Source organism: Rhea pennata, chromosome 13 (assembly GCF_028389875.1).
Source record: "Rhea pennata isolate bPtePen1 chromosome 13, bPtePen1.pri, whole genome shotgun sequence".
In the NCBI taxonomy this organism is placed as follows: Eukaryota; Metazoa; Chordata; class Aves; order Rheiformes; family Rheidae; genus Rhea; species Rhea pennata.
In genome coordinates, this window is record NC_084675.1 from 8,476,039 (window position 1) to 8,502,598 (window position 26,560).

General features: G+C 35.9%; 1 protein-coding gene across 1 annotated transcript; it reads left to right on the forward strand.

Moving 5' to 3' along the window:
* The first annotated feature begins 9,283 nt into the window (after positions 1-9,283).
* Positions 9,284-24,909, forward strand: BRD7 (bromodomain containing 7). The gene is made up of 17 exons (XM_062586559.1): positions 9,284-9,391; positions 9,510-9,718; positions 10,855-10,984; positions 11,369-11,426; positions 12,926-13,070; positions 14,967-15,077; positions 15,432-15,616; positions 16,276-16,399; positions 17,084-17,159; positions 17,994-18,101; positions 18,643-18,775; positions 19,706-19,817; positions 20,866-20,922; positions 21,867-21,978; positions 22,132-22,275; positions 23,328-23,471; positions 24,679-24,909. Exons 1-17 carry the CDS (start codon positions 9,343-9,345, stop codon positions 24,741-24,743), a joined length of 1,962 nt encoding a protein of 653 aa, XP_062442543.1. The 5' UTR covers positions 9,284-9,342; the 3' UTR covers positions 24,744-24,909.
* Positions 24,910-26,560: the final 1,651 nt, after the last annotated feature.

The following is a 26,560-nucleotide window of genomic DNA, read 5'->3' on the forward strand; positions in this document are numbered from 1 at the left end:
GATCCAACAAACACTCTGAAAATGCCATCTACTACATGGTTAAAACTTCTTCCTAAACTGCTTCCCATGCATACATTTAGCAACAGTAGTTACAGTCGCTTGCAATCATTAGCAGCATTGACATCAGTGTGAGCTACATTTAGAAATATCTCCAAAAAGGTAAGGTTTAAGAGAAAGTAAATAGCTACATCACCCATTCAGAAAGCCACCAGTTAGACCGTTTCCACCAAAATAATCATATTACCTTAAAACAAATATAAACTGTATACTTTCATTCTCTGGAATACGTATTTTCAAGTTTTATCCCACATCGGCAAAGAGAAGAGAAGTTACTCCTTTCAAAAGAAAAAAGCACAAAAAAACAGAAAGCTAGACGTTATGTGACTCAGTGTACTAAGTTCTGGGGCAAAAATACTGGCTAACTTCCTATAAGGTCAAATACAAACAATTTTGTTTTTTATAGAAAGATGGCATAAGGATGCCTCATACCCTAGCATGAGCATATGACTGAAATTCATGCTTTTCCATATGGCAGAACATGGAGATGTGAATGAAATGAAGGATAGAATAATTAAAACACTATAAAAAGAAATTATCTTCTCATACAATCAGCCTATGGAGCTACCAGTCATACGACAGAGTGAAAAACAAAACATGAACTTAAAATAATACTGAATCATTCCATCTCGATATACAAGACAAGGTTCTTTACAGAAATAATATTCAATATCAGGAAATAACATCAAGACATTACCATGCCACCACACATTTAAGTTGCCTAATGCTGTAATACTCTCCGTTAACTTCTATAATCCTTTCAGGATAAGCAATTTCTAGAGTTAGTAGTCTCCTTTGGAGACAGGAAGACTGAGACAGGAAGACTGAGGAGGGGAAAGAAGGGCTTACACAGAGCTACGCAAAAAATCCACAGCAGCCCAGAGACTGGATCCTGGTTCTCACCACAGCCCTCCAGACTCCCAGGATTCAGTTGAGTAGAGGGGGGGCAAAAGGAAACCACTACTGCAAGCAGCAGATCTTCTACATACTTATAGGTGAAGAACCAGACAGATCATGGGTATGATTGATTTAATTTCAAAGGACATATAAAAATCCTATGAGAAGTGGCCATCTTCTTGACACTTCCATGTTCTAACTTAATAGATAGAGTAAGTAAAGAACTAATTGATCATGCACTGTGAAAAGATTTGGAGAAATACTCAAAGCAGCAATGTGAATATCCTGTCAGAATAAATCATAAGGCATGTACTACCACATATATCTCAGAGTGAATTCTTCATGCAGTCTGACAAGACTGTTTTGAATTGATCACATCCAGTTCTTTTTGGACACTCATGCATAAATACTTGGCACAACAATGTTAATGAGAAATGACACAAGGAATTTACATCTAACCAATAGAATCTGTATAAACAGTTACATGCTTAGATCAATTCCATTTTTTCCTCCCTTAGAGTAAATGAGCTTTTTTTCTCTAAATGTGACAGAATAAATTGATCATATATTTGTCATTTAGTACAATGGTTTCAGCAAACTCTCTCAATACAAGAGCAGCAGAATGAAAGCAACTTCTTGTTCCTTCTCAGGACAAGGGTACCACAATATTAAAGAGGCTGGACTATGCTGATCCTATCAACACATTAACTGCCAAGGAGCGTAACAGTCAGTAAAGCCATGATATTCCCCATGGATTGAATCCATCTCCCCTTTCATTCCACAACAGGGTAGCTATCCTTGAAGACCAGAAGAACTGAAATCTTTGGGGAACTCTAGTAAGTCAGCCTGGGCAGATTCACATGTGATATTTTTCATTTATCCAATTGTCAATTTGCAATCCCAGCCAATCTAATTTAAAGGGTCTGTATGCTACTTAGTGGGATGGGTTCAAAATAAAAAGCAAGAAGATTTAAACACAGAATTTATGGACCATTCACATAAACTACTATTTCACATTACCCCTGCACCATCTAGAGCAAAAGTTTAAAACAAAAACTTGCAAAAATAATGAAAACTTAAATATCAATGAAGTTGTTACACATAGGGAAACTGAAGCATAAAGAGATGTTCCTCTATGTTGTTACAGAGCATCATGACAATCTAGTGAACCAGCAAAAATCATCAACTATTCCAAGAGTCATATTCAGACAACAGAAAATTCTCTTGAAACATGAGAAATGCTTAAGAACTGACACAGGTCCAACTTTTACAAGTGCATTTATATTGCTGTCAAATATGGCTCTATTGTATCTGATCCTATGACTCAGGATTCTACTTAAGAAATCTCTCAAGTCTATAGAACAGACTGGACCTTGATGATCCGTGAGTGGAGAATGAATACTTTTAGTTTATGACTTGGGCTGGACACAGCCCACAAATACGTACATTCATCTCTAATCTCAAAGAGATTCAAAGCCTGCAAGAGGTCTTTAATACATGAGAATTGAAGTGGCACTATTTTGGTTACACATAATTAGCAATTCAAAGGGTCAATGGCCTTACAAATCACTCCATTTACACTTCCCTACTCCAAGCTTTCATTCAGAGAATAAAATTGTAGAGGATATCCAGAGGCCATAAAAGTATGTTACAAATTGTGGCTCCCCCATTCACACCATGTCTTTGATCATCCATACCACTTAGAAGTTTGGGGAGATAACACCTACAGCACAAGTTAACCAGTTACCTGTCACCTTGCTCATTATGGGAGAGTAAAATATAATTCAGGTCTAATTTATGTAGAAATCTGTGGACTACTGAAGGTGTCCATGGAGAACGTGATCCAGGATGTCATCAGTTACAATTAAAAGCACAACAAGGAGCAGATAACTGTTAGTGATGTAGTCTCTGCTCTGAAGCACAGGAGACTGCTCCACACAGATTTAAAGATTAAGCCCCTCCTTACAGTTCTTACAGTCTGCACACGCAATTCAATTCTCTCTTCAACTATACATTCTGGATGGACAGAGGACCATAGTGAGATGATACAGATAATCTGATGTAAGACAAGATCCCAGTAGATTAGTAGACACTAGGACACTATGCTGGTCACTTGTTCTCAGAATTAGCAGCTACTAACTTGCTATTTCTTTTAGTCCTGAAGTTTTATAGACTTGCTACGGTACAATCATCAAGGACAAAATTAAGTCAGTTTTATCTGAGCAACCCAGATTTAAGCTGATTTTAAATTTGAATTCATTTATAAACTGTAGGCTTAAAAGCCAAACGAAACTCAAACTAAATACTAGTCCAAACATCTTTTTTTTTTTTTTAACTTCCTCAATCTGAGAATGAACCTGAACTGTTATTTTGTTCTGTCAAACAGGAACTGAAAATTTTTTCTTCACTCTTTCTTTTCCCCAGAAAATAAAAATCTGATTACCATTTCAGAATAATAGTTTGACATCCCGCAGTGGGATCCACTTAGCATGAAAAATGTTTACTCCTGCTAGAATGTGCAGAGTAGCATTATATTGATTCTTTTATCCTTACTTTTCTCCCTCAATGTGAACACCAGTGCATACAGTATGAATTTTTGTCTTTGCACACACTACTCTGCAGACCTTGTGGCATCCTGCTGTGCTCAGACATTCTGTATCTGCCTAAAAGAAGTTCTAACTACAAGGCAAAGGGAAGCTGCGCCTTTCATCTTTGTTGGTGTGTGGAGGCAAAATGGGTGCCACCAACCTGATCTTCCCCACAGCACTCCCCCTTTTGGTATTCACTGCATAAGCATTTGTGTTTCAGTATTGCTCTGCAAACTCGTATGCAGCTGTTGCAGGGGTATGCAATTGTGCAGTCTGAGGCATTTCCCAAGCTGGTGCAATGCCACAGCTTTTCCTGAGCTTCTCAGTCATCTGTGTAAAATCTAGAGAGTTGAAGAGAAGCGGCTGCACCTGCTAAGCATGTGATGGATGCCCAGACTCTTCCTTCTAGCAGATGAAAACTAAAGCTATTACTGAAGTCACACACTGCGTGCTTGTAGATATCATGCAGTGCTCTCCATTTCTGAATTACAGATTTTCCACTGTGAACTGGTTCAGAAATCCTGAACCAACTAACAATCCATTAATAGACTGAACACAAGTTCAGTAAAATCTGAGTTAAAACCATAATCTGTCCTCCAAAATGTACTCATTTAACTCCCTGCTTGAAAGCAGAGTTTTTTTCAGAAGTAACTGTTCATGGTAACGTCTTGTCCTGTGCTTAATCAGACAACCACTACCACTTGAACAAGCAAATAAGAACGGTCTAACATCTACACTTCCTTAACTTGAACATGACAGATTCATTTTCCTTTGCATATTACACCACCAAGTGGCCTAATGCTCTTCATGTTTTTTTTTTTCTATTTATCATGTTTCCTCTAGAGATATCAGTACACAAAACAAAATTAAAAAGCTGAACTTCTATCTGAGATAAAAAAATAATTGGAGTGTAACTTGAAAGATTCAGCTAGACACTTACATCAGTTTTTCTCCTATTACAGCTTGCAAGTGCAAATGTAATACCCACAGAATCAAGGAAATAGTCATATTTCAGCTCCTAAGTAATTTAAAAAGTCATATTGATAATAATATATAAACTAATAAAATATTCATTCTATTCTTTATTTCAGCCTTCCAGGTTTGGATACTTTTAGGAAGATGTGCTAGTGTAAAATACCATTTTTACATACATGCCTTTCACAAAACTGTTTGTCCTAATGTTTCTTTGCATCATAGATTACAGACCAAACCTACTCATGAAAAACTTCCAATAGCTTTATCATACTAAGCTTCTAAAATGTGTGCATGCTCACAGCATCTTGTTCCAAAGATTTCAGTGCACCAGCGTCCAGTGTTTTCTAGTGGTCTCTGCATCTTCCTGCTGCTCCCATCTCCTTCTCGCTAGACTGCATGAGTGATTAAAGCCAGAAGGCTTCGCCAAGTTTTTTACATCTGTATTAACACATGAAATTTTATTGGCTGTGCTGTATACATACTGATCAAAGACTGAAACCCATAAATAACTGTGCTTATTATTTCCTTCTTTTTTTCCGTAAGTTTTGGAAAAAAACCTTATGACTAATTTAAAGAACTAAATAATTACACTAGCTGACTTTTAGCTAAATGAATGTACATTAATATATAAAGCTATCCACAGTTCTTAATCCAGAAGGTGCTCTCTAAGAGATGGAAGAAGCAGCATATGAAAATACTTGGACCCAGATTTTCAGACATTTTCTCTGTTACTCTTAGTGGCTAACAGTGATAGCAGCATACATTATTGTCTAGCACTCATAAATGCTAGTTGCTATAGAAACTTGACACTGATTAAGATGAGGAACATGATCCCCTGAAAATATGCAATGAACTGAAATTATTAATCCTGCATATTCAACCAACAAGAATGATACCTTACATTTCTAATGACAGGCAGTGATAAAACTTTTCTCATACTTCTCAATAGCATTTTAGAAATGATGTCCAAAACAGACTTTTTCTGGGTAACCTCATTCATGGAGATAAGGTGACATGAAGCACACTTTTATATGCTGACAGTTACTGCCAGCTATTTTATTGTTAACTAAAACTATTTCAAAGTGTGTAGGAAAGAGCTTTCAAAGGAGTATTTCACCTATCAGAAGCAACTGTTGACACAGAGGTTCTTATCCTCGCCCAGCTCAGGGCTTTTGTGCACATAATTTGCACCAAATTTCTTTCTTACTCTGTGAGACAATTCTGGAATCCATTCAGGAAACATCTAAAATATCCCCATTCACACTGGCAAAACACACGAACGCTTTATGCACTGTGACTTGCAACCACAGTAGGTATTCTCCTATTCTACTACACTAGCCAAAATCATATAGAAAAAGATAACACATTTCAGCTGACAGAGACATCTGGTTACAAAACTACATGTAGACCAGCAACCAATGAAGTAAATATCCTTCCTATGTAAGGACGGAAGATTGGATGGAAGGTCCAAAGTAATATTGTCTTTTTCTTTGTAATTAGCAGAAGCATCTCTATTTTCATGCCCTCAGCCAAAAGATGTATTTTGCTCACAAAGCAAAACATGCAGGAAGGATAAAATTACTTCAAAGAGTTATGCACAAGAAGTGAGAATCTTTATCCTTAGCTCGAAATCTGAGTGCTTGGAACTGAGCAAAAGTTTCTGAAAGCATTAGCAGAAACAGAAGGCATCTCATCTTTCTATTAGCCCTCACTAAAAAGTTACACATGAACTTGAAAATATACAAGAAATACCTGTTGGTATGGAGCAACAATTTCCAAAACTTCTTTTTTATTTTATCTGATTTTGTTACTGGGGAAGCTGTATTTTAGGATCAGTACTGAACAGTTTCCATGATCTCCAGATACTTCTGCAAACTGGCAAGGAATGCCATAGATACAAATTACCACAATTAAGTAATGATTCAATAGACTCACTATTAATATATAAGATACCTTACATAAAAATTATTAAAATAACTAGCATCTTATTTTCCCCATGTTAAAACTTATTTATAAAAGACCCCAGGATTTCTAGGCAAACAGAAAATGAGATGCCACGTAGGAAAAGAATACAGAACATTTTTAACAACAACAAAGAAATTTCAGATATATTTTTATTTTCCAACTTGAATTCAAGACTGTTGAAAGAGAACAAATTTGAAAACTTTCCAGTAATGTGACATACTGTAAAGGGTCTTATATTTGTAATCAGACCACATGCTACAGGAAATAGTTTTTTTAAACTCTATCCAATAACTGCAGCCATCAACTGCCCTCAACCTTTGCTCAGATTTGTCTATTTCAGTACAGGCATAAATGAAGAAAAAATTATTGAAGAAAGGGACAAGAAAGAAAACACTTGAATCAAATACCTTGTCTGTTAGTTTGTTAGGAATAAAACTAATGCTCTTCAGAAAAATCTGAAGTTCAATGGAAATCAAATCCCAACATGCACAATCTCAGCTAATTAGGAAACCTTGTGTCACGGTCATCTGCCGGCTGTTCAATGGAGCCAGATACAGGTTTTGCTCTCTACTGTGATAGAAGATAAGAGAAAGGAAGAAGGTGGGTAAACAAGACGATATGTCCACCGCTTAAATATTGATACAGAATTTCACATTTCCAATTTAGGGTTACTTTATAGTTAGTTCAAAGCAAAGTGACAACAAAAATGCTATAGAAGATACTATACTTTATACATAATGTATCCTTGCTGTGTAGGGATATAACCTTGGGATTGTCATACAAAGAAAAAAGATAATACCCTCATTTTTAAGCTGATAAAGGCTTTGAAATTATTCTCCTAGACATAGCAACTTAAAGCAGCAGAACAGCATGTTCAAGGAGCATTACAAGAACAGAATTTTTGAATGTGCATTGCATGCCAAGTTGGGTCCAAATCAAACAGTCTAGAATATGACTAACATTGTCAATAGAAGTATCCAAAAGCCTGAAAGTCAAACATCCAAAAAAAATCCCCGGATTGCCTTAAATAGCATGAAATTTAGATTACTTGAATATGGGTGTTTTATTTGACTTCTCAGTTTCTAGGTTTGCTGAGGCCATATTTCCAAGTTTTTGTCGATAATAATAGTATCTAAATATGTTTTTTTATGAGAGTTTAAAATTACATGTACATTATGCTAGCAGATGAGAATTTGGCAAAACATTAGACAGAGTGAAACCTAAAATAAGTATGAAAAAAACATTCAGTCATCTAAAGTTTGAAGCTATGCTGACACTGACAGGTCTTCTAGTAGAGGACCAGTGATACACTGTATTAGCAAGGCATTGGAGATCTTGACTCTGGAAACAGCCAGCTGGGTGGCTTTCACTTTTGCTGAGGAAAAAAAGATATAATTTGAAAGCAACAAGTATTGCTGTTGAAAAACAACAAAAACCTCGTTTGAAAATGTGAAAAATAGCAAGTCTCTTCTTTTTTGGAGATACTGACCTTTTAACTGGAAAGAATGATGAGGATGGCAGAAACCGTGTATATTCTGGTTAGGAGTGCCTATGCTAAGAGGTAAAAAAGTATCTTTGATACACCGAATGCTGCTGAAGCAGGCACGCAGGAAGGGCAGCTTTCAATGTTGGCAGCGAATCGTCTTTACTTGGCTGTGATACAGTTCTCTCAAATTTCATTAGATTCAGGGCAAGATTAGTCAGTAAATTTAAGAATAAGAATTGAACAAATGTTCTTGGCATATAACATTAAAAAAAAAAAAAAACTTATAAAGTCTGCCAGTCCTCCTGTGGGAATGCAGGATATAGCAACATTTTTTTCATGCTATAAAACATGTCCTCTAAATGTTTACTAGTCTTGTATTTTCTGCATGTGACAAGATCCCAAGCAAAAGCGCTCTGCGTCTCCCTGGAGTATGCTGAAGAGAACTCGCTGCACAGGGAGTAAGAGCATTAAAGGATCCAGATGTGAATGAGAAAAACAACTGTGTCTGTTACAGCTAGATTTCAAACTGCTGGAGTAGGATCAAGCAGGGAAGTTGTGGCTGGTTCCAGAGCACCACCCACACAAGTCTCCGCGCAGGTTTCCCCGGGACGGAAACCCGACCGGCCGGACGCAGATCGAGCAGGCGCCGGCGGCTGGCGGGACCCCGGCGGGAGATGCTCTGCAACTTCTCGAGCTGTAAAAACTGGCTTTGCGCAGACGCACGGCCACACAGGCCACAGGTTGCTCGTTAACAGCCCACCGTTGATTTCTTTGGCCGTACAGTGCAGACGATGTAACAAACTTGAGGAATACTCACTGAGCGAGATTAAAACCAAAGTTTTTCTTCTGAAGTAGCGTGTTCTTGCACTCCAAATTTCACGCAAGTGAAATCTCAGGTAGCAAACACGCTGTTAAGCTCGAAAGACTATATAACCTGTGCTGCATCTAGTCTGGGAAACCATTCGCCTGGTTGGGGAGGCACTGGCAGATGAGGCAAAACTGCTCGCTTCTGTCATCAGGGGCCCGACTTTCCATTTAAATGGCAGCATCGCCGAAGATAAATTGAAGCTGTTACTCTTAACCTGTACACATACATTTCCCTCAGATTTATGGCCTGGTTGTACAGAATGTGTCTGAAGGACGAGCGTGCCTGCTCCGCCAGGCCGCCGCCGCCGCCGCCGCCGCCCCCCTCAGAGCCGCGCGTGCGCAGCGGCGCCGCGTGCGCCGGCCGCCGGCCGCCGGGGGCGCTCTCGCGGCTGCCGCCCGCGGGGCGGGGGCGGGGGCGGGGGGGGCGCTCTGCCCGCCGCGCGGCCTGCCGTGCGCGCGGCCCAACGGCGGGGCCGGGCGGGCGCCGCCGCCGCCGCCGCCGCCATCATGGGGAAGAAGCACAAGAAGCACAAGTCGGACAAGCACCCCTACGAGGGTGCGTGGGGGGCCGGCGGGCGGGGGGAGGGAGGCCGCTTTCCCCGAGGGAGGGTTTGGGCCGGGGCCGGGGCCGGGGCCGGGGCCGGGGGGGCTCACGGGCCCTGCCGCCCCTGCAGAGTACGTGGAGAAGCCGCTGAAGCTGGTGCTGAAGGTGGGAGGAAGCGAGGTGGCGGAGCTCTCCACGGCGGGCGCCGGGCTGGAGCCGGGCCTCTACGAGGACAAGGCCGAGCACGAGAAGCACAAAGACAGGAAAAGGAAGAAGAGGAAGAAAGGGGAGAAGCAGGTTCCTAGCGAAGAAAAGGAGAAACGAAAGAGAAAAGTTAAGGTGGGCCTTGCTGCTTTTGCGTTTCAGGAAAAAACGCTTCTGCTTCGCCTTGTCCTAATACTAGAAGGTGAACAGACATGAATGAAGCTGGTATGCGTAAATCTGAATGAATTTACTCTCAGTATACGGTTTTTGCCCCAAAATTCCCTCCCATTTCCATTAGATAACTGAATTCATTTGCAATTTATCATCTATTTGCAAATACTGTCAGTAACAGGACCAAGAAAATTAAAAAGGAAAAAAAAATTGCTTCTAAGTAAATGCATTTCTATGAAACAGAATGAAAACTTCATAGTCTCAGAGCAGGAAAAAGTAGTATACTCTCCTGTCAAGGTTACCTACCTAAGAAGTAACTGTAAGACTCACATTCATTCATGTGAAATGTTATTTTAGATATGTTAAAAACATACTCGTGGTTGTGGAAAACATAGAATATAGGCAGCTGTAACTACACCGGCTCTTGAATTAATCACTCTGGAAGAAATTAATTGCTTGTTTATCTCAGTTATGATCCTGTAGACAGAAGTTGATGTTTCTACACTTAAAAGTGGGCAGTTTTTGAAGCAGACTCTTGTTACAGATAGAGGTGGTTACCTTAGCAGGCTTGATGTAGTGTAGATATTGCATTCAGTTCATCTAAAGCTAGTGAAATATATTAGGCTAATAAACAAGTCCAAGTACATTTATTTCCCAAGGTGCTTAACTGCAGAGGTTATTACTAAGGATAGATCCAAAGATAGCAAAATTTTTAAACATTATAGGTACCTTTAATTTAAAATTTCCTAACTCATTCCTACTAGTCCTTCTAAAATCTTCAAAATCATTTCAGAGACTTTTTTGGGAAGAATGTTCTGTACAGAAGACAGTGTAGAGTCATTCCTGTCATACCATTATAGACTGTCTGTTATGCGTAAAAAAAGAAAGGAAAACCCATAAATGATATGCTGCTTTATAAAGTTGAGGTACTTTATTGTCCAGCAGATGGAGACAGCACATAAAGAATAAAGGTTTTTTAGAACTTCTAACTTCTTTTTAATATGCAGTTGTTCTGAAAAATCCAAAGAGAGCATAATGTACAGTAATAATGCTGATTTAGCAAGTTCTATAAATTTCTGTAGCAGTCTTTCTATTTGTAGGAGGACAAAAAGAAAAGAGATCGAGAACACCCTGACAGCGAGGGAGAACAAGAACTGAAGTGTCAGACTCCTGTGAGGCTGGAATTGCCACCAGAGAAACCATTGACAAGTACTTTATCAAAACAGGAAGGTAGAAAGAATTGAAAATTATTTAGCTTTAGCAAATTCCAGTTTTATTTAATTGACTTGCATTTCCTTTTTCTGTTTTTATAGCAAATGACTTGACATTTTTTTGCTATCCCAATGTTCCCCTCAAACTTACACAAGTAACACTTGAAATATGATAATATATACTACTTTTGCAGGTTAATATTTACTAACCAAATAAGTGTGAGTAGAGAAATAGATCTCCTATATATGCTGGGTTTTTTGTGCTACTGTATTTCTTTATTGATGATAAACCTTCAATATGCATCAGTTCTGTATAATTGATTGCTAATATCTTGGAAGTTTAGTTCCTCTTGATGTCAGTTTTGTTCCAGCCTTTCTCATAGCACTTTTCTTTCTGGTGTAGAAGTGGAGCAAACACCACTTCAAGAAGCTTTGAATCAACTCATGAGACAGCTGCAGAGGTAAATATTTGTATGTTTATTTTTAGTAGATTTTCAGAGCGATGAAATGAAAGTTGGTAACATACATTGTTAAGGGAAGAGGCTTGTAAAAATCTTTTCTAAAGCTATAAGGCCTATTTCAAGCTTGGTGAATTCTGAAGTGCCTGATAAAAACTTTACCTACAAGCGGCAACATTGAAAACTGCCCAGCATTCAAATGTCAGTATACTGATTTGCTTTTTTCATAACATGTAGAACATTTTGTAAAGACGACGTATTGATAATGAACCTAGAGTATTTGCTTTTGTCACTGTTATTGTATACTGTGATGTAAAATAGAGGTATGTGGTTGTTCAAAGAGTGAAAATGTTAATGATAAATATGATTGCTGACAGGATTATTTTAGAAATTTAAGTACTACTTTAAGAATACATACCTTTAACTTCTCCTTGGCTTAGGCACCATGTAAACTCTCCAGTTTCAGATTTAATGTAACTTTTAAAACTATTGAAAATAGGACATATACTTCTTTGCCAGAAGTGTGATGTTGTCTGTGTAAGAAACTCTTTCGTACAAAAATTTGTGATGAATTTGTTAAAATCATATCTTCGTTTATTTTAACTTTGGTTCACCTATAGATAGCCTTATTTACTATAAAAAGGCAGTACACACTTCTTAAAGTTAAACCATGTTTTCTTTCTGTCTTATTAGCCAAATATCTTTTCATTAAACAATCTGATTTTCAGAATAGGAATTTATTTTTCTTCAGTGATCTGTGGTTGAAGATATTCTTTCATGATTTAAGATTAAAGAATATATATATATATATATATATATATATATATATATATATATATATATGTCTTGTACAAGAGTGAGAGATCTTTCCTTTGATCTGTCCTATCAAATCAAACTATAAAATCTTGTTAGGTTTGAGTTGAATTCAGACCAATTGACATGCCAGACTTTGTATAGGTAATACCACTTTGGGAGAGGGTTGAATGACAAATACTGGAAGTCTTAGAAATTTTTTATGTAAAAACTTTTAAAAGTACATAACCTGAAAATTAAATTAAACATAATTGTAAATATACACATTCTTCACAACTTTAAGAAACAAGCTTTCTTTTTCGGAGTAAGTAATCTAATAAATGAATACAAATACTCATTCTCTTAATTCTTAGTCTCTTTATTTTCCATTGACACAAGTAAAATATAAAACAGCTGTTCAAGAAACCAAAATCTAAAAAGAATGATTATTTTGAATCTTCATAGGAACACAGATATTTATCAAAAACACAAAACTAACTTCTAAAATATGATTGTAGCACTTTTCTAGTATAGGGTTTGCATATGGGATTTTTTCAACTTCAGAAGGGAAAGATTCTGCTGACACAAGCTCACTTTATGTTTTTCGGTTCCTTTTGAACTTAGTCCTTTCCCTTCTGTTTAATTTCAAGCTCAGTATGTTCTTTGTTAAAAATTGAAACATTTAAAAAAGTCTCTTCATATCTTAACAGAAAGGATCCAAGTTCTTTCTTTTCATTTCCTGTGACTGACTTTATCGCCCCTGGCTATTCCATGATCATTAAAAACCCAATGGATTTTAGTACTATGAAAGAGAAGATCAAGAACAACGAGTACCAGTCCATAGAAGAATTAAAGGTAACTCTTTAAATTTTATTTTGACTACAAAGAGGTATTATCAGTTTCAGTGTATGGATTTATTCAAACTTTTTTTTTTCAGTGTTGTTGAACACTGGTATTTTATGAGAATATGAAGTTGCCAAAAGAATCAGCGTTTCTGCCTGAAAGAATATTTCTTGTTGACTTTTTTTGTGAGCAAGTAAGTTCTGGACGTGAAAGAAAAAACACATTTCCAGTTTCTAAATGTGCATCTCTAAAAGATGTGGATGGATTTTTTTTTTTTTTTTTAATAAATAACTTAGGGCACACATGACTAAGTGAAATGCTGAGACTGAGTACTTCTGTGTGATGGTGGCTAATCACAATACACGAATTTGTTTCATCAGTCCCATGGCAATACTCTTATTTTAAAGCTATAACACAACAGACTTTACTACTGTACACAATTGGATTAATGTTTACAATCCCTCTAGATTACACATCCAAATATAAGCCATACCTTTAAAAGTTGTGAGATATGCAAGCTAATCAAAGTTCCAGAAGGGAACATTTCAGTTTGCCTTCTCTTACCTCTTTGCTGGCTACTCAGGTTTCTTGGCACCAGGCTCTGCGTGCGTGCGTGTGTGTGTGTGTGTGTGTGTGTGTGTGTGTGTGCATGCATGCGTGACCTCTAGTGGATTAGAGGTCTCATTTTGAAGGATCCTAGAGCTCTTAAAAGGTGTGACGTGGGGGGTTGGTTGGTTGGGGTTTTTTTTTAGTTTTTTGGTTTCCTTTCTTCTTCAACAGAAATGTTCTCTAGTTTTGTGCTTGGCTAAATGAGGACTTGAGAAGTGTAGTATGTGTGTAATTAGCAATTGAACTTAGATAATAGTTACCAGTTTTGGCTGTATTCTATTGCATGTTCTTATTGAGAGCTCTGAAACTTAAGAAAATATTCCCTGTTGTTTCAACTGTTTCTGGTTAGTCTGGCAGACAGATCTAGAGAATGTCTTTCTCCCTGCTTTCTGGCTTCTCAACTTTTTCACAAACATCAGCATGTATTTGTACTGGAAGATGTTTGTGCTAAAAGCTGATTTTCATTTTAATTTTATGTCTTTGTAAATACCTGAGACTGTGATAAAGCAGATTTATAGAGGGTCTGCAATAAGTTTTGCAATTACGTTAGTTATTTAAGAAATGAGCTTCAAATAGGCATACTTTTTTTTTCTTAATTGTAACTGCAACTTTGGCAAATTATCAGTAATGACTTTGAATTACAACTTTTCAGTATTTAAATTTAGTGTCATTAATTTCTTTTTTAAGTACTAGTTTCATATAGTGAAGTGAGTAAAGGTGCCTAAATCAAAGAATCACAGAATGGTTGAGGTTGGAAGGAGCCCCTCCTTGCTCAAACGTATGCTGTCTTGTACTTACTGGAGGTACAAAAAACAATATAGGCAAGGAAAACTGGCTTATTGCTAAACCTTATGGTTTCATCTGGTTTTTATCTTGGCAAAATTTAGTCAATATTTAAACACAAGACTTCTTTCTGAGTGACTAGAAAGAGCAATGGGGAAAACTTGAGTTGCCTTACTTTGGTTTCTTGTAATAACTGCTGATTTGTGGGGAAGGAGGTAATTTTAGCTAAAAAAAAATTTGCGTCAACACTAGGAATAGCACTGAACATTTAGAACATTTTCAGGATGTTTATTGGAGTGATAGTTTTGAGACTTCAGAGTCTAATCTACATGCTTATTTCAGAAGATTTCAATCACAATTCTGTTTAAATACATTTCTTAAGTTCATTAAGCAGAAATGTTCTTTGAAGTTATTTTTAACTAATGCTCAAGATACTGCTTATATTGCAACTAGGACTTTAATATAATATATTATAAAAACCTTCACTTTCATTCTGAAATCAGTATTTCTTTACAGGATAACTTCAAATTGATGTGTACTAATGCAATGATTTACAACAAACCAGACACTATTTACTACAAAGCTGCAAAGAAACTACTGCACTCAGGGATGAAGATACTTAGCCAGGTAATAGAAAATTACAAAACAAAGCGTTAAGAAGTATGCTTCTTGCTCTTTGGTGCCTTTTCATTTTACTTTTTGTATATGGATCTCACCAAAACTGTTAAGATTGGTTTAACACTTCCCAAGTGTTTACATATTAGATTTAAATGGTGCGTTGTTTTAAGGATCATGCTTTTAGCACAGCTACCAAGTTACTTATAACTATTTGTACTTAATATTACATTTTCTAAATTGCCTTTATATTTGCTAATATTAGGAAAAAACCACTGAAATAAAATCATCCTGTATGGGTAAGTTAGGAAAAAATTAATTGACATACAAAATAAAAGCATTCCTTTTTTTTTTTTCCCCCTTTAGGAAAGAATTCAGAGCCTGAAACAAAGTATAGAATTCATGGCTGACCTGCAGAAGACCAGGAAGCAGAAAGACAAGATGGAACAGCAGCCAAATGGGGAAGATGAAAATGGTCTTGGGAAAGACAAAGGAGAACCTGTGGATGGTGACACCAAAGTATTCAAAACACCTAACAAAGAACTCAAAAAGTGAAGTATAATCTCAGTAACGATTACACCTTTATACTACTGAAGCAAAATGACCTTTAGGGACCGTTGGAGATGAGTTTATATCTTTCTGGTACTCCATATGCACTAAGACTTGTTCATTTCAAGGGACAACATTTGTATAAAGCATCTTGTCTATCAGAATTAAATATATTTAGAATCACTTTATAGGATACCAGCATTTTCATGGGGGTAACCCTGTACTGCATATCAACTCTATTCCTTCAACTGTTTTCTATTTCAGTGCAGATTTGAAAATACTGCTACTAAAATTCAGAGTAGCTACTATTACATTTTACCAAAAACATCATTGTTAGTTTTGTGGGAGTGAGGATGTAAAATCTTGCAGTATGCCAAGCTAGGACAGCAGCATAGCTAAAGCAGGCTGTATACAAGGAATTCTCTAGTTATTAACATAAACTCACCATTTGTGGACAGGTCTCTTTCACATGTTTTCCCCTGCTATATTAAATATAATCATACTAAATGTTTTTTTAAATTTTTCAGTTGTTTCGTCCACAAAAAACATTTGCATAGTTTGAAATAAAAATATCTCCCACATACCATCCTCTCATACCTAGGCCATTCAGTATCTGTTAAAAGTAAATGCTAGTAACTGAGAGATGTGGATTTTTATACAGAAAGGACAAAGATCTACTTGAAGACAAATTAAGAAACAACAGCTTGGAAAGGGAACAAGAGCAGATTGATCGTATTGTTAGAGAATCCGGAGGAAAGTTAACAAGACGACTTGCAAACAGCCAGGTGAATCTTTGGGTATTTGGAAACTCAATTCATTCTTTCACGAACGAGGCTTACTTAGCATCTTATTTCAGTTGAAACTCAAGGTACATGTTTAGTACAGTTTACACCATTTTACTCAACTGATAATTTGTATAATATCTTAAGCTGAAAAAAAGAAGCATTTCAGTTGAATGCATGCTGAATTTCGTCAGCAAAACAAGTTCTCTTTAAGTTTTTGCTGATCTTAGATAAATTCATAGGAAAAGATGAGTAATGGGAAACTCAAGAATATATCTTAAATCTGACCTGCAGAAAACTCACTAGTTCTGAATCTTAAATCTGACCTGCAGAAAACTCACTAGTTCTGAAACACCCACATGTTTGTTCAAAGAAATACAGTTTGATAAAACTTAGGCCCATTTCATTTTTTATGAAGAATGAATTAAATATTCTATCTCTTAGTCTCTGTAGAAATGTTATTTATCTTAATTCCTTGTGCCTACACCAATAGTGAAGGTATCTGGTAAAAATAAAGAATTTAGAGCAGCAGTCACAAGTTAAAGCAGCAGTCATATTTGAATATGACTTATCTTTACAGATCCCTTTCTGTTTACTACTTAAGTAATTTTATATGGTATTTTTAATAGTTTAAGAACAGTGATTTTTAACTAGTATGTACATTAAAATAGTCTAATCCTCTTTCAGTGTGAATTTGAAAGAAGAAAACCAGATGGTACTACAACTCTAGGCCTTCTTAATCCAGTTGACCTTAATGCAGGTGGTAAGTTGGCATGGTCCAGGTCACAAGCCACTTTCACTTACCTGGTGTTCTGCTTTTTTGCTGGGGCAGATCAGCAAATGCTGTCCAACAACCAAATACTTCTTTGTAATGTGATTAAAAAACAGGGTTTAAAAAGGTGCAGCTGAGGGAGCAGGAACAGAACAATAGTGGGAGCCCTCTATGGTTGTTACTTCTCTTTTTTGTGTCAGCTGTTTGTGAGAGGTGCAGGAGAAAGGAGAAAGCTGTTGCTATATGTTTTGGCTCATTTAATTCCTGGTCTCCCCTTAAGTCTCGTTCACATACAGAATATAGCCTTTGTTGACCCAAAGGGTCACAACCTTCCAGAAGTGGCCACTGGAAACTGTCCAGGTCTCAGTTTACTTTGTCATGTCGATACTGTCTAATACATTGCCACTAGCTAAAAGAAAGCATTGGCTTGAGTGTTTAACTGCCACAGACTATGCCTAGGATAGACAGAAACCAAACTGAAAATTTGATTTATCCCTTCCCCTTATTTATGCAGCAGAAAAATTCAGCAGGAATAAAGTTCTGTCTTTCATAGTAAGTTAGATCCTCTTTGATTACACAGCCTTTGTTAGGGGAGGGCAGGAGGGAGAAAAAGCAACAATCTTCTATACTTAATTAGCATCATTTAAACAAATTCAGATTTAAGACTACATGCAATTTCTAGTACACATTAGGAGATGATAATGCATTTTGAGAGTTGCATCCTCTTTATTCTGAAGTTTCTGGCTAGGAGTGATTGTAATTAATGAGTTTGGACATCTCTCAGGTCATTCAACTATGGCTTCATTGTTTTGTGTTTTATTGTAGAACCAGGTTACTGCCCTGTAAAGCTGGGTATGACAGCAGGAAGACTTCAGTCAGGAGTCAATACATTACAAGGGTTCAAAGAAGATAAAAGAAATAAGGTTACTCCAGGCAAGTGCTGATATTTTCTTTTTTTTTTTTTTTTTTTTTTTTTTTTTTTTTACTGTAAATCCTCTTCCTTACAACACATTCTGTTTATGATCTCATTACCAGCATACAGACAGCTTAGAACCTAGTTTAATAATAAAACATTGTCTGTTACATGTATTTATCGCAAAACTAAACAGCACATCATAAAATTTAGCTTAATTTGTACATACAAAAATGGAAATGTTCTTACTGAAGTGTTCATATATAATGGGAAGTATAGGAACTATATCAGATAAATAAAGTTTTTCTAGCTTAGAGCATAGTGAGCAGTTTGAAAACCTATTAGCAACACTGAACTGAATTTTCATATTGTGTTAAAGCATAAAGTACTGTTAATATAACATTTGTAAATAAAAACACATTTCAAATAGGTTTTAGTAATTTGTTTTAAGCTTGAATATGCTCCTAAAAGTTCCCTTGTTGGGGGACTATTTTACAATGCATTCTTGTTTCCATGTAACGTACATTGGAGATAGTAATTAGCAATGTTGTTACTCGTCAGTGATGTACTTGAATTATGGACCTTATAGTTCCTATGCTCCAACATATGATTCTACATTTGCCAACATCAGCAAAGATGATTCAGACCTAATCTATTCAACATATGGGGAAGACTCTAATCAAGGATCTTTCAGGTAAGTAGGCAACTAGGATGTACGTAACAGCTTTCATGTACAGGAGCTGTTATGTTCAAATCATAGTATTTGCTGCTGAATGATGCCAGGCTTAGTTTGCGTGTGTGTTTTTTTTTTTTTTGTTTTTTTTTTTTTTGTTAAGATGAAGTCCTTAATAAGAAAATGTGCCTGTAATGTGAAGTTAGCCGGGACTGAAGGATTTGCTGCTACTGATTATGTAAAGAATTTAGATTCTAACACTTAGAGTATTTATGACTTGCATTGAAAGGCTGATGTTCAAAACCAGGAAAGCATTGATTGGTCCAAATGTTTATACAAATTGCTTTTCTTCTAATGTTAATGAACCTTTTTACTACCTCGAACAAGAGGCATATTTGTTAATGTCATATTAAGCAAGCCACTGACACTGGCCAAGCCACTATGGTTATAGGAAGAGATGCAAGTCCAGAGATAACAATTACCAATTTATTCTCAAATTGTATAGTGCTAGCAGTGCTGATATTATTCATCACAGCAGAATGATTGGTTTTCATTATTATCCTTGATTATAACACAAACTCAAAGTTAATGAAGTCCTTATGTTTTAAAAGAATCTCAAAAATAGAATACATTATGGTACAAATTCATCTGAAATTTCAATACTTAAGTACAGTGTAAGTAAGTGTTAAAATGCTTGTGAAAGTTTGTTCTGTTTGATTCTGCTGCCTGAGGCAGTATACTTTTAATTGTATTTCAGTCTTTGTTAGGAATCTGAATGGTTTCCTAGACTACAAAGTCATGTATAGCTAAACAAAAGCAAGCCATTTCTATACTTTTTATACGTCAGCATTTTCTAGCTTTACATATTGGTTTGACTTTGCATAACAAAAAATCTTCCCACTGAATGTTTGATTTGAAAGTGGTTACCTTAATTATCTTTTGATCTTCTAGTATTCATGATTTTTTGATGAAATCACAAGATTATCCTTTTGTAATGGCTGATAGTTTGCTTGATGTTCTAACAAAAGGAGGACATTCTAGATCTCTCAGAGAACTAGAAACGGTAAGAGTGAATTCATAAGTTTTCTGATGTTTATTCTTAGTGCAAAACTATAAAGCTGGAGAAAGATGATATGTTGGTTCTTACATGTGGGTCCCTTTTAATTAGCAAAATTTGGCAGTGAAGACTGACTTGTAAATTAGTGAGAAATGAAAATTAACATTACTGTAGCTTGGCAAAATTTTACATCCTTCCTCTCTATCTACTTTCCGATGCACGTTAGTACTGGGTCCTGTTTCATTTCGTAAGAAAACACAGCAATACGCTTGCTCTTTAGAAAATAGGTGATCATGGAAGTTTTGGCTTCCATGAAAAGCTAAGCGTGCATCTACTAGCCACTCTGTCAGAAGAATAAGTAACTATCTTTTTTTTCCTCTGGTAAGTAAGTGCATTGCTTTTGCACTCAAATATGTGCTATGTAAGAATACTAAAGAACTACTTGTTAAATCTTTATGAAATTTTAATATTTAGTGAAAAGGATGGAACAAAATTCACAATCTTAGAATTAGCAGAGAATCTCCACAAGATAATTACAGTTAACTAAAGCTCTAGATTTGAATGTCACATGCATGTGAACTATTGAAAGAAACTGTACAGAGCTTTTTAGTTCATATAGTTCATATATTAGTTAGTTAATACTGGAAATAGTTCCTGGATTAAAGGTTAGCCTTTGGCCTTTGCTTAGCAGTATTAGTTTGTTTATTTTTTTTTCCAGCATCTAATCATCATCTTTCTTCCTTTTCTCACTCCCTACCCCCACAGTAAATAATCTGTGGTGAAATCACTTCAGAAAAACATGGAAACATTTGCAAAGAGAATAAAAGAATGTATGCAATCAAAATGTCTTTCAGTAATCATAGTATCCCTTCTCTGATATCTGTATAATGCTATCTAAAAAATAGCAACATTGTAACTGGGTTTACAGAGCAAGCTTGCTGTGACACTGTGCAACTTACCTCAATTTAAAAAATACAGTATTGAAAGGCTTTGCTTTGAACTTAAGGATAAGATTAATTTTAATGCCTTATTTAAAAATCTTTTCTCAATTCAGCCACTGGAGGAAGCTGAAGGCCCACATGAAAGAAGTGATGGAACAAGAGATGTGAAGGTAAGACTTTATCAGTTAACTACTCTACACAATATGTTTAACTTCTTAACTATGAAACTGTCTACACCTGTAAAGCCTATGAAGCTACATTAAAACTTTGACAAGCTGTGTGTGTATATATATATATATATATATATATATATATATATATATGTATGTATACTTTATGTAAATCGTGACAACTTCTTGCTATTCTGTAGGTATTTTGAGAACCCGAATTTCCAAAAGATGTCTTAAATGAGAGACTGTTTCAAAAGAACAAGAAAATGTTCAAGTATTTTTGTTTGTGACTGTTCAGTTTTTTATTTTATTTTATTTATTTATTTATTTATTTATTTATTTGCTTCTATTATGTGCTACATGTTCTGCTTGGTAGTTGTGGCAGTTTTACTTATTTGAAAATAATGCTTTCTTTTATCATGAACTTGTCAGTATAACATACCACACAATACATGGTGGGTACACAATATCTTTGGGGATTTTTTTTTCAAATAGTTTGTGTCCCTGTAAAAATACTGTATATATCACTGAAGTCATTCCACCCAACGAACTTTCCTCAGTTGGAAAGAGAGGAGTATCATTCTAGTGAAAGGACTGTTCTCTTGAAACCTTCATCTGCTGACAGTGCCCTGGTTGGTTTTGTCTCTTAGCCTCATACATTGTGGAAAAAATCTGGTTTGAGTGAGCTAAAGAAAACATTTAATTAGGACACTTTGGCCAAATGCCCCTATTATTTGAGTATAGAATAGGATAGCAAGCTGAGTAACTGTAGGATAGTAAAAGTTTCACAGAGTGTCTTTCAGCTTTCCAGCTATATGCTAATTTTCTTTCTGTAGAGCAGATTAATTTTAATTAACTTGGTATTTTAATTTACCTAAAGCAATTTTGTTTCAGGACTGGGCTAAGTATTACGTAAATTAGTTGTTGGGTTTGTTTTGTTTTAGATCATGGAAACTGATATGGCTAGCAGATTGGACTCTGCTAACAATGACAGACTTACAGCGCTAAAAGCAGTTACAAACTTTGGCCTGCCCATAGAAGAGTTTGAGTCTGAGGGTGAGTTTTCTTCATACTTGCACTTCTAGTATGGCTGTAGTTGTTTTAATGAAAGATACTTAAAGGTCTTATTCCCTTGACATACTATAATGTAAGTAAATACATTTTTATTAGTTAGGACTCTCTTTTTTTTCCCCCCTCTTTATTAAACAGAGGCTGAAATCTTCCAGAGGAAACTTGATGAAACAACAAAGCTTCTGAGAGCGCTCCAGGATGCTCAAAATGAACGACTAAGTACAAAACCTCCCCCTAATATGATCTGTCTTCTTGGTCCATCTTACAGAGAGATGCACTTAGGTAAACATTACTTTTTCTGATCACTTCTGCAGAATTGATCAAATGTGAATTTTTATTAAAAGGTTACAGTCCCTAAGACAGACAAAGGTTTAACATTTACACTATGCAGTGTTTGGAATCTGCACAGGAGACTAACATTAAATTCAGGTTTTGTATGTAAAGTCAGATGAAGGTTTTAGGCACTGATTGGAAGTATTTCCTCCTTATTAATAGTTTCTCTAGAACTGTTAGAGAGCTTTCTCAATGCCACAAGACATACAGTAGCTGAGTGCCTCTTAATGATTTTTCCACTGTCTTTAAGCAACTCCTCTTCAATATTCCCAAGTTCTTATTGTGAGGCTAGCTTTATTCCAAATTTGATCTAGTTAACAGCCTATTTTATTATGCCACTTAATTGTTGTATCCAGCATACATTAATTATTTGAGGAAAGTGCCTGGTCTCACAGCTCAGTTACGCAGTCTACTTAATGGCAGCTCTCTGCAAAACAGCATCCTCCTCACACAGTCCTGTGTCAACCAGAATTAACTTGTGTAGCATCAACTATAGCATCTGTGGTCTAAAGTAATTAATCAGCTCAATGTGATGGGATGCAATCCCCATTATTGCATAAATGTTACCAAGTCATTACAAATCTAAACTTTTTATTTAACATAAGATTTGATCCAGATTAAGTACTTTTAGCTTCCCACTTGAAGGAAAACTATGACATTTGTAGCAACAGGAATAGCCATCCCAGTTTATATGCAAAACTAAGAATGTGTGCCTGAATCCCCAAAACCAGGTATTACTGAGCTGGCTGCTACATGAGTGCCACCAGATCTCTCCCAGCATTCTTTCTTATTTCTTCTATTCTTACGGCGCCTCTCTTACTGTTCCTAGTGTCTCTTGCACAATCACACACAACAACAGAGAACTTGTGTCACAGCAACATTATTTAGCATTGATGCATTTGTAGTTAAACAATTAAAACTCCATTTACAGGGTCAAGTGCTCATTTGAATGACTCTGTGTGCATATTTGCATATAAACACATCCACTTTTATCTTTTTAGCTGAGAGAGTAACCAATAATCTGAAAGAACTTGCACAACAAGTGACTCCAGGTGATATTGTTAGTACATATGGAATCCGGAAAGCAATGGGAATTTCAGTTCCTGTACCTGATACAGAAGACAGCTGGGTAGATTTAACAGATGGTGAGTATAACAAAATGTATTACAGCATCTGTTCAGCTAAAACTGAACCACATCTGCAAATCATTAAAATGGTTCATGGTAGAAATTGTAGTACTTTAGTTCTAACTTCCAGTTACTCTTCCTTTTCTAAAATTCTGCTTTTGTTGAAAGTTGCTGTGCTTGGTCTCAGTCCAAAATTAATCTTTTGGATGTATGGAACTATGGTTCAGCTACTTTTAAAGTAGTTATTTTACCATTTGATTTAAGTGCAAGATGACATTTTTGCCTTTCCACAGTTCTAAAGGTTGAAGATAAAAGATGAATAAACTAGTAATAGATATAAAGCTAAACAAATTTCTGCAGGTAAAATTATGAAGTAGCATGAATTTATTAATATTGCACAAACTTAATTCAGTACTTGTGTATGTAAAATACCTCATGGTGGAAAAAAAGGTCATACTTAAACATGCTTACCTGTTGTGACCTTGCCCCAAAGCTCAACTTCGTTTTCTAGCATTGCCAAATTTCCAAGCTTGGCAATCCATTAAATTCTAGCTTTTCCATTTAGAGTGAATTCATTTATAAGAGTGATCCTATTCCTCACTGTTGCTAAAAGGACACATCTTTCTCCCCAAAGCTATTGTCTGTGCACTATTCTTCCTTACTTGGGCCAGCTGTAGTATTCTGTAAAGTGACTGCATCAATTCATTTATCTGGCAAAAAAGTAACTGTCCTTCCTAGGTGAAGGAGTCACTTCGATACATGCCAGAACAAAATCTCCCCCTTGTGACAGTGGCTTATTAGACCACCTTAACTATCACAGCGTACACAGATTGTGTTACTTACTTTCTAAAGAGGATACAAGTTTAGCTTCAAGAAAGCTAATTCCCATAACAAATTTACATGCTCTGTGGTTCATAAGTAGTTTCATTTAAGTTGGTGTTTAATTCAAAGAGCAGGATTACTCCAGGAATTTACTTACCTTTTCAAGCAAATATCTCAAGAAATTTTAACCTGAAAATTTCTGTTTTGTAACAGTGTGCAAGAGGTTATTTAATAGAAATAAACCAGATTTTTTTTTCTTGAACTATTGTGTAAAATGCATTTAACAGGACTATGTGTACAAATAGCATGGAACTTTAGGAGAAGTATTATACTGTATGTGCAATTCTTTTGTTGAGGACTATTAGATATGCTAATTGACCTAGCATCTGTTGTAATCTTTCAGACTTCCAGGAACCTAAAAAGACTGTCACCATCACTGAAAATGAATGTGGTCCAGTTATAGTCTGAAGCTTCAGTTAAGTTTACAGGTGTTTGATTGATTGTATTTAAGAACCAGATAAACGTTCAAGTGTACTCACTGAGCATGTGTATATTGTGTGTTAAAGAAACTACTTTTGTTTGTTAAATTTTGAAACCGATGGCAGATAAAATTAAACTTTTTGTATTAGAGTTACTCCTGCTATATAAATCTGCTAAATTATTCTTTCCATATGACTGATTATTTTAAAGCAATTCTGCCGCATTAAGGTTTCCTTGCACTGTCTGGAAAAGTCAAAGCATAAGCGAAAACATGGCTATATAAGAAGGTACAGGGACTCAATGAAAAGTTCCAAAAGTAATGAATGTCGTGTATCCACATCTGTGTAGGAGCAGGGAAATCATTATACCTGAACATGCAAGTTTCCCTTTTTAAAATAGCTGTGTAGTTTTTATGATCATTATGGGGAGAGAAAAAACTTCTTGAGTAAAATTGATGTAACCTGACAAATTAACAGATCAGCTTTGTGAGACTTTGAGTGTAGATGTTTCTTCTATATGAAAAATAGTTACATCTGCTCATAGCATTCTTAAATTTAAGAGGGCAAACTTAAAAATGCATTATGAGAAGAAGGTAAGACTTGACCTAAACCCCTCTTTGCTGCTGGTAGGTTAAAAAAATCCACATTAATGTGCAATATTAAATTGGGTTGAGACACTCACCTAGAAAGCTCTTCTGATTGTTTGGAGGTATTATTAAACACTATCTGAATAATAATTTAATGTTTGCTTATTAGAAAGGATAGCATACTTAGAAAACTCCAATATTAACAGTCAATTCAGGCAAAGCAGGCTAACAATATAGCATTCAGGCATACCGAAGAATTCAAGCAGCATTGCAGTATGTATATGAAGCTAGAGAACCTTGTAGAAACAGGCTTTTCTTTATGCTGCAGTCAATAACTTTCTCACAATCATAATTTTTAGCCTCATTCTGCTATAAGACACAGTGCTATACATAGGTTCTGCTACAGACTTTTTTTTTTTTAAAAAAAAAAAAGTTTACTGATTTCAAGGTTCCAGTATTATGTTGCTCTCTATCTGGAATGATGTGTTACTGGTTCATCTCCATCTGATCAGTAATTTATAATGTGCTTAAGTGACAAACCTGAAATGAAGAGGTAGTTTAAAAGTAGAGCTTAGTAGTGTGTTCCACCCTCTACCCCTATCTTTTAGCCAACATCTTCCTCATGTGTCTCTCCCTTCTTGCCTCTTAAAAGGGCTGTGTAAAAGGGTTTATTTAATTCTGTTTATAAACTTTGGTAATTTTTATTAAAAAAAAATTCATTCTGAAAAGACTGAATGCTCAGCCTGAACTTTTCCCCAATAGTTTCAATTGTCCTAGATTTTTTTTTTTTAATAAAATAGTTATTAGAAATTTTCCAAGAAGTCTTGCTAAGGGCAGCTTATTACTTTGAAATTCACCAGGGAAAGAATTCTGCCATAAATATTTAAGTCATTTTCATAGTACCTGAGAAGACAAGATACAAAGCACTGCCAGCCAAATTATTACTAGCTCAGTCTGTGGCATTTCATTTCCAATCACTTACCTTTGGAATAGCACAGTAGAAGGCCAAAGTAAAAGATGACTCAATTATATTACGGAAAACCAATTGCTGAAACTATTTTTTTTTTTTAGCTTTTGAACATAAGTGTATCATTTTACATATTTTCCATTAAGTGAATTCTCAAAATAATAAAGTTTACTTTGCAAATAAAACAATCTTACTAACTCTAAAAAGGAATTCATGGGAATCTCTCAAACACTTCAATAACTGCAAAACAAA

Bases quoted from the DNA above. Each gene is read 5' to 3' on its own strand.
- BRD7 (XM_062586559.1), top strand. From the start codon at position 9,343: ATGGGGAAGAAGCACAAGAAGCACAAGTCGGACAAGCACCCCTACGAG. The intron at 9,392-9,509 runs GTGCGTGGGGGG...CCGCCCCTGCAG, and splicing joins GGACAAGCACCCCTACGAGG to AGTACGTGGAGAAGCCGCTG. The intron at 21,979-22,131 runs GTGAGTTTTCTT...TTTATTAAACAG, and splicing joins AGAAGAGTTTGAGTCTGAGG to AGGCTGAAATCTTCCAGAGG.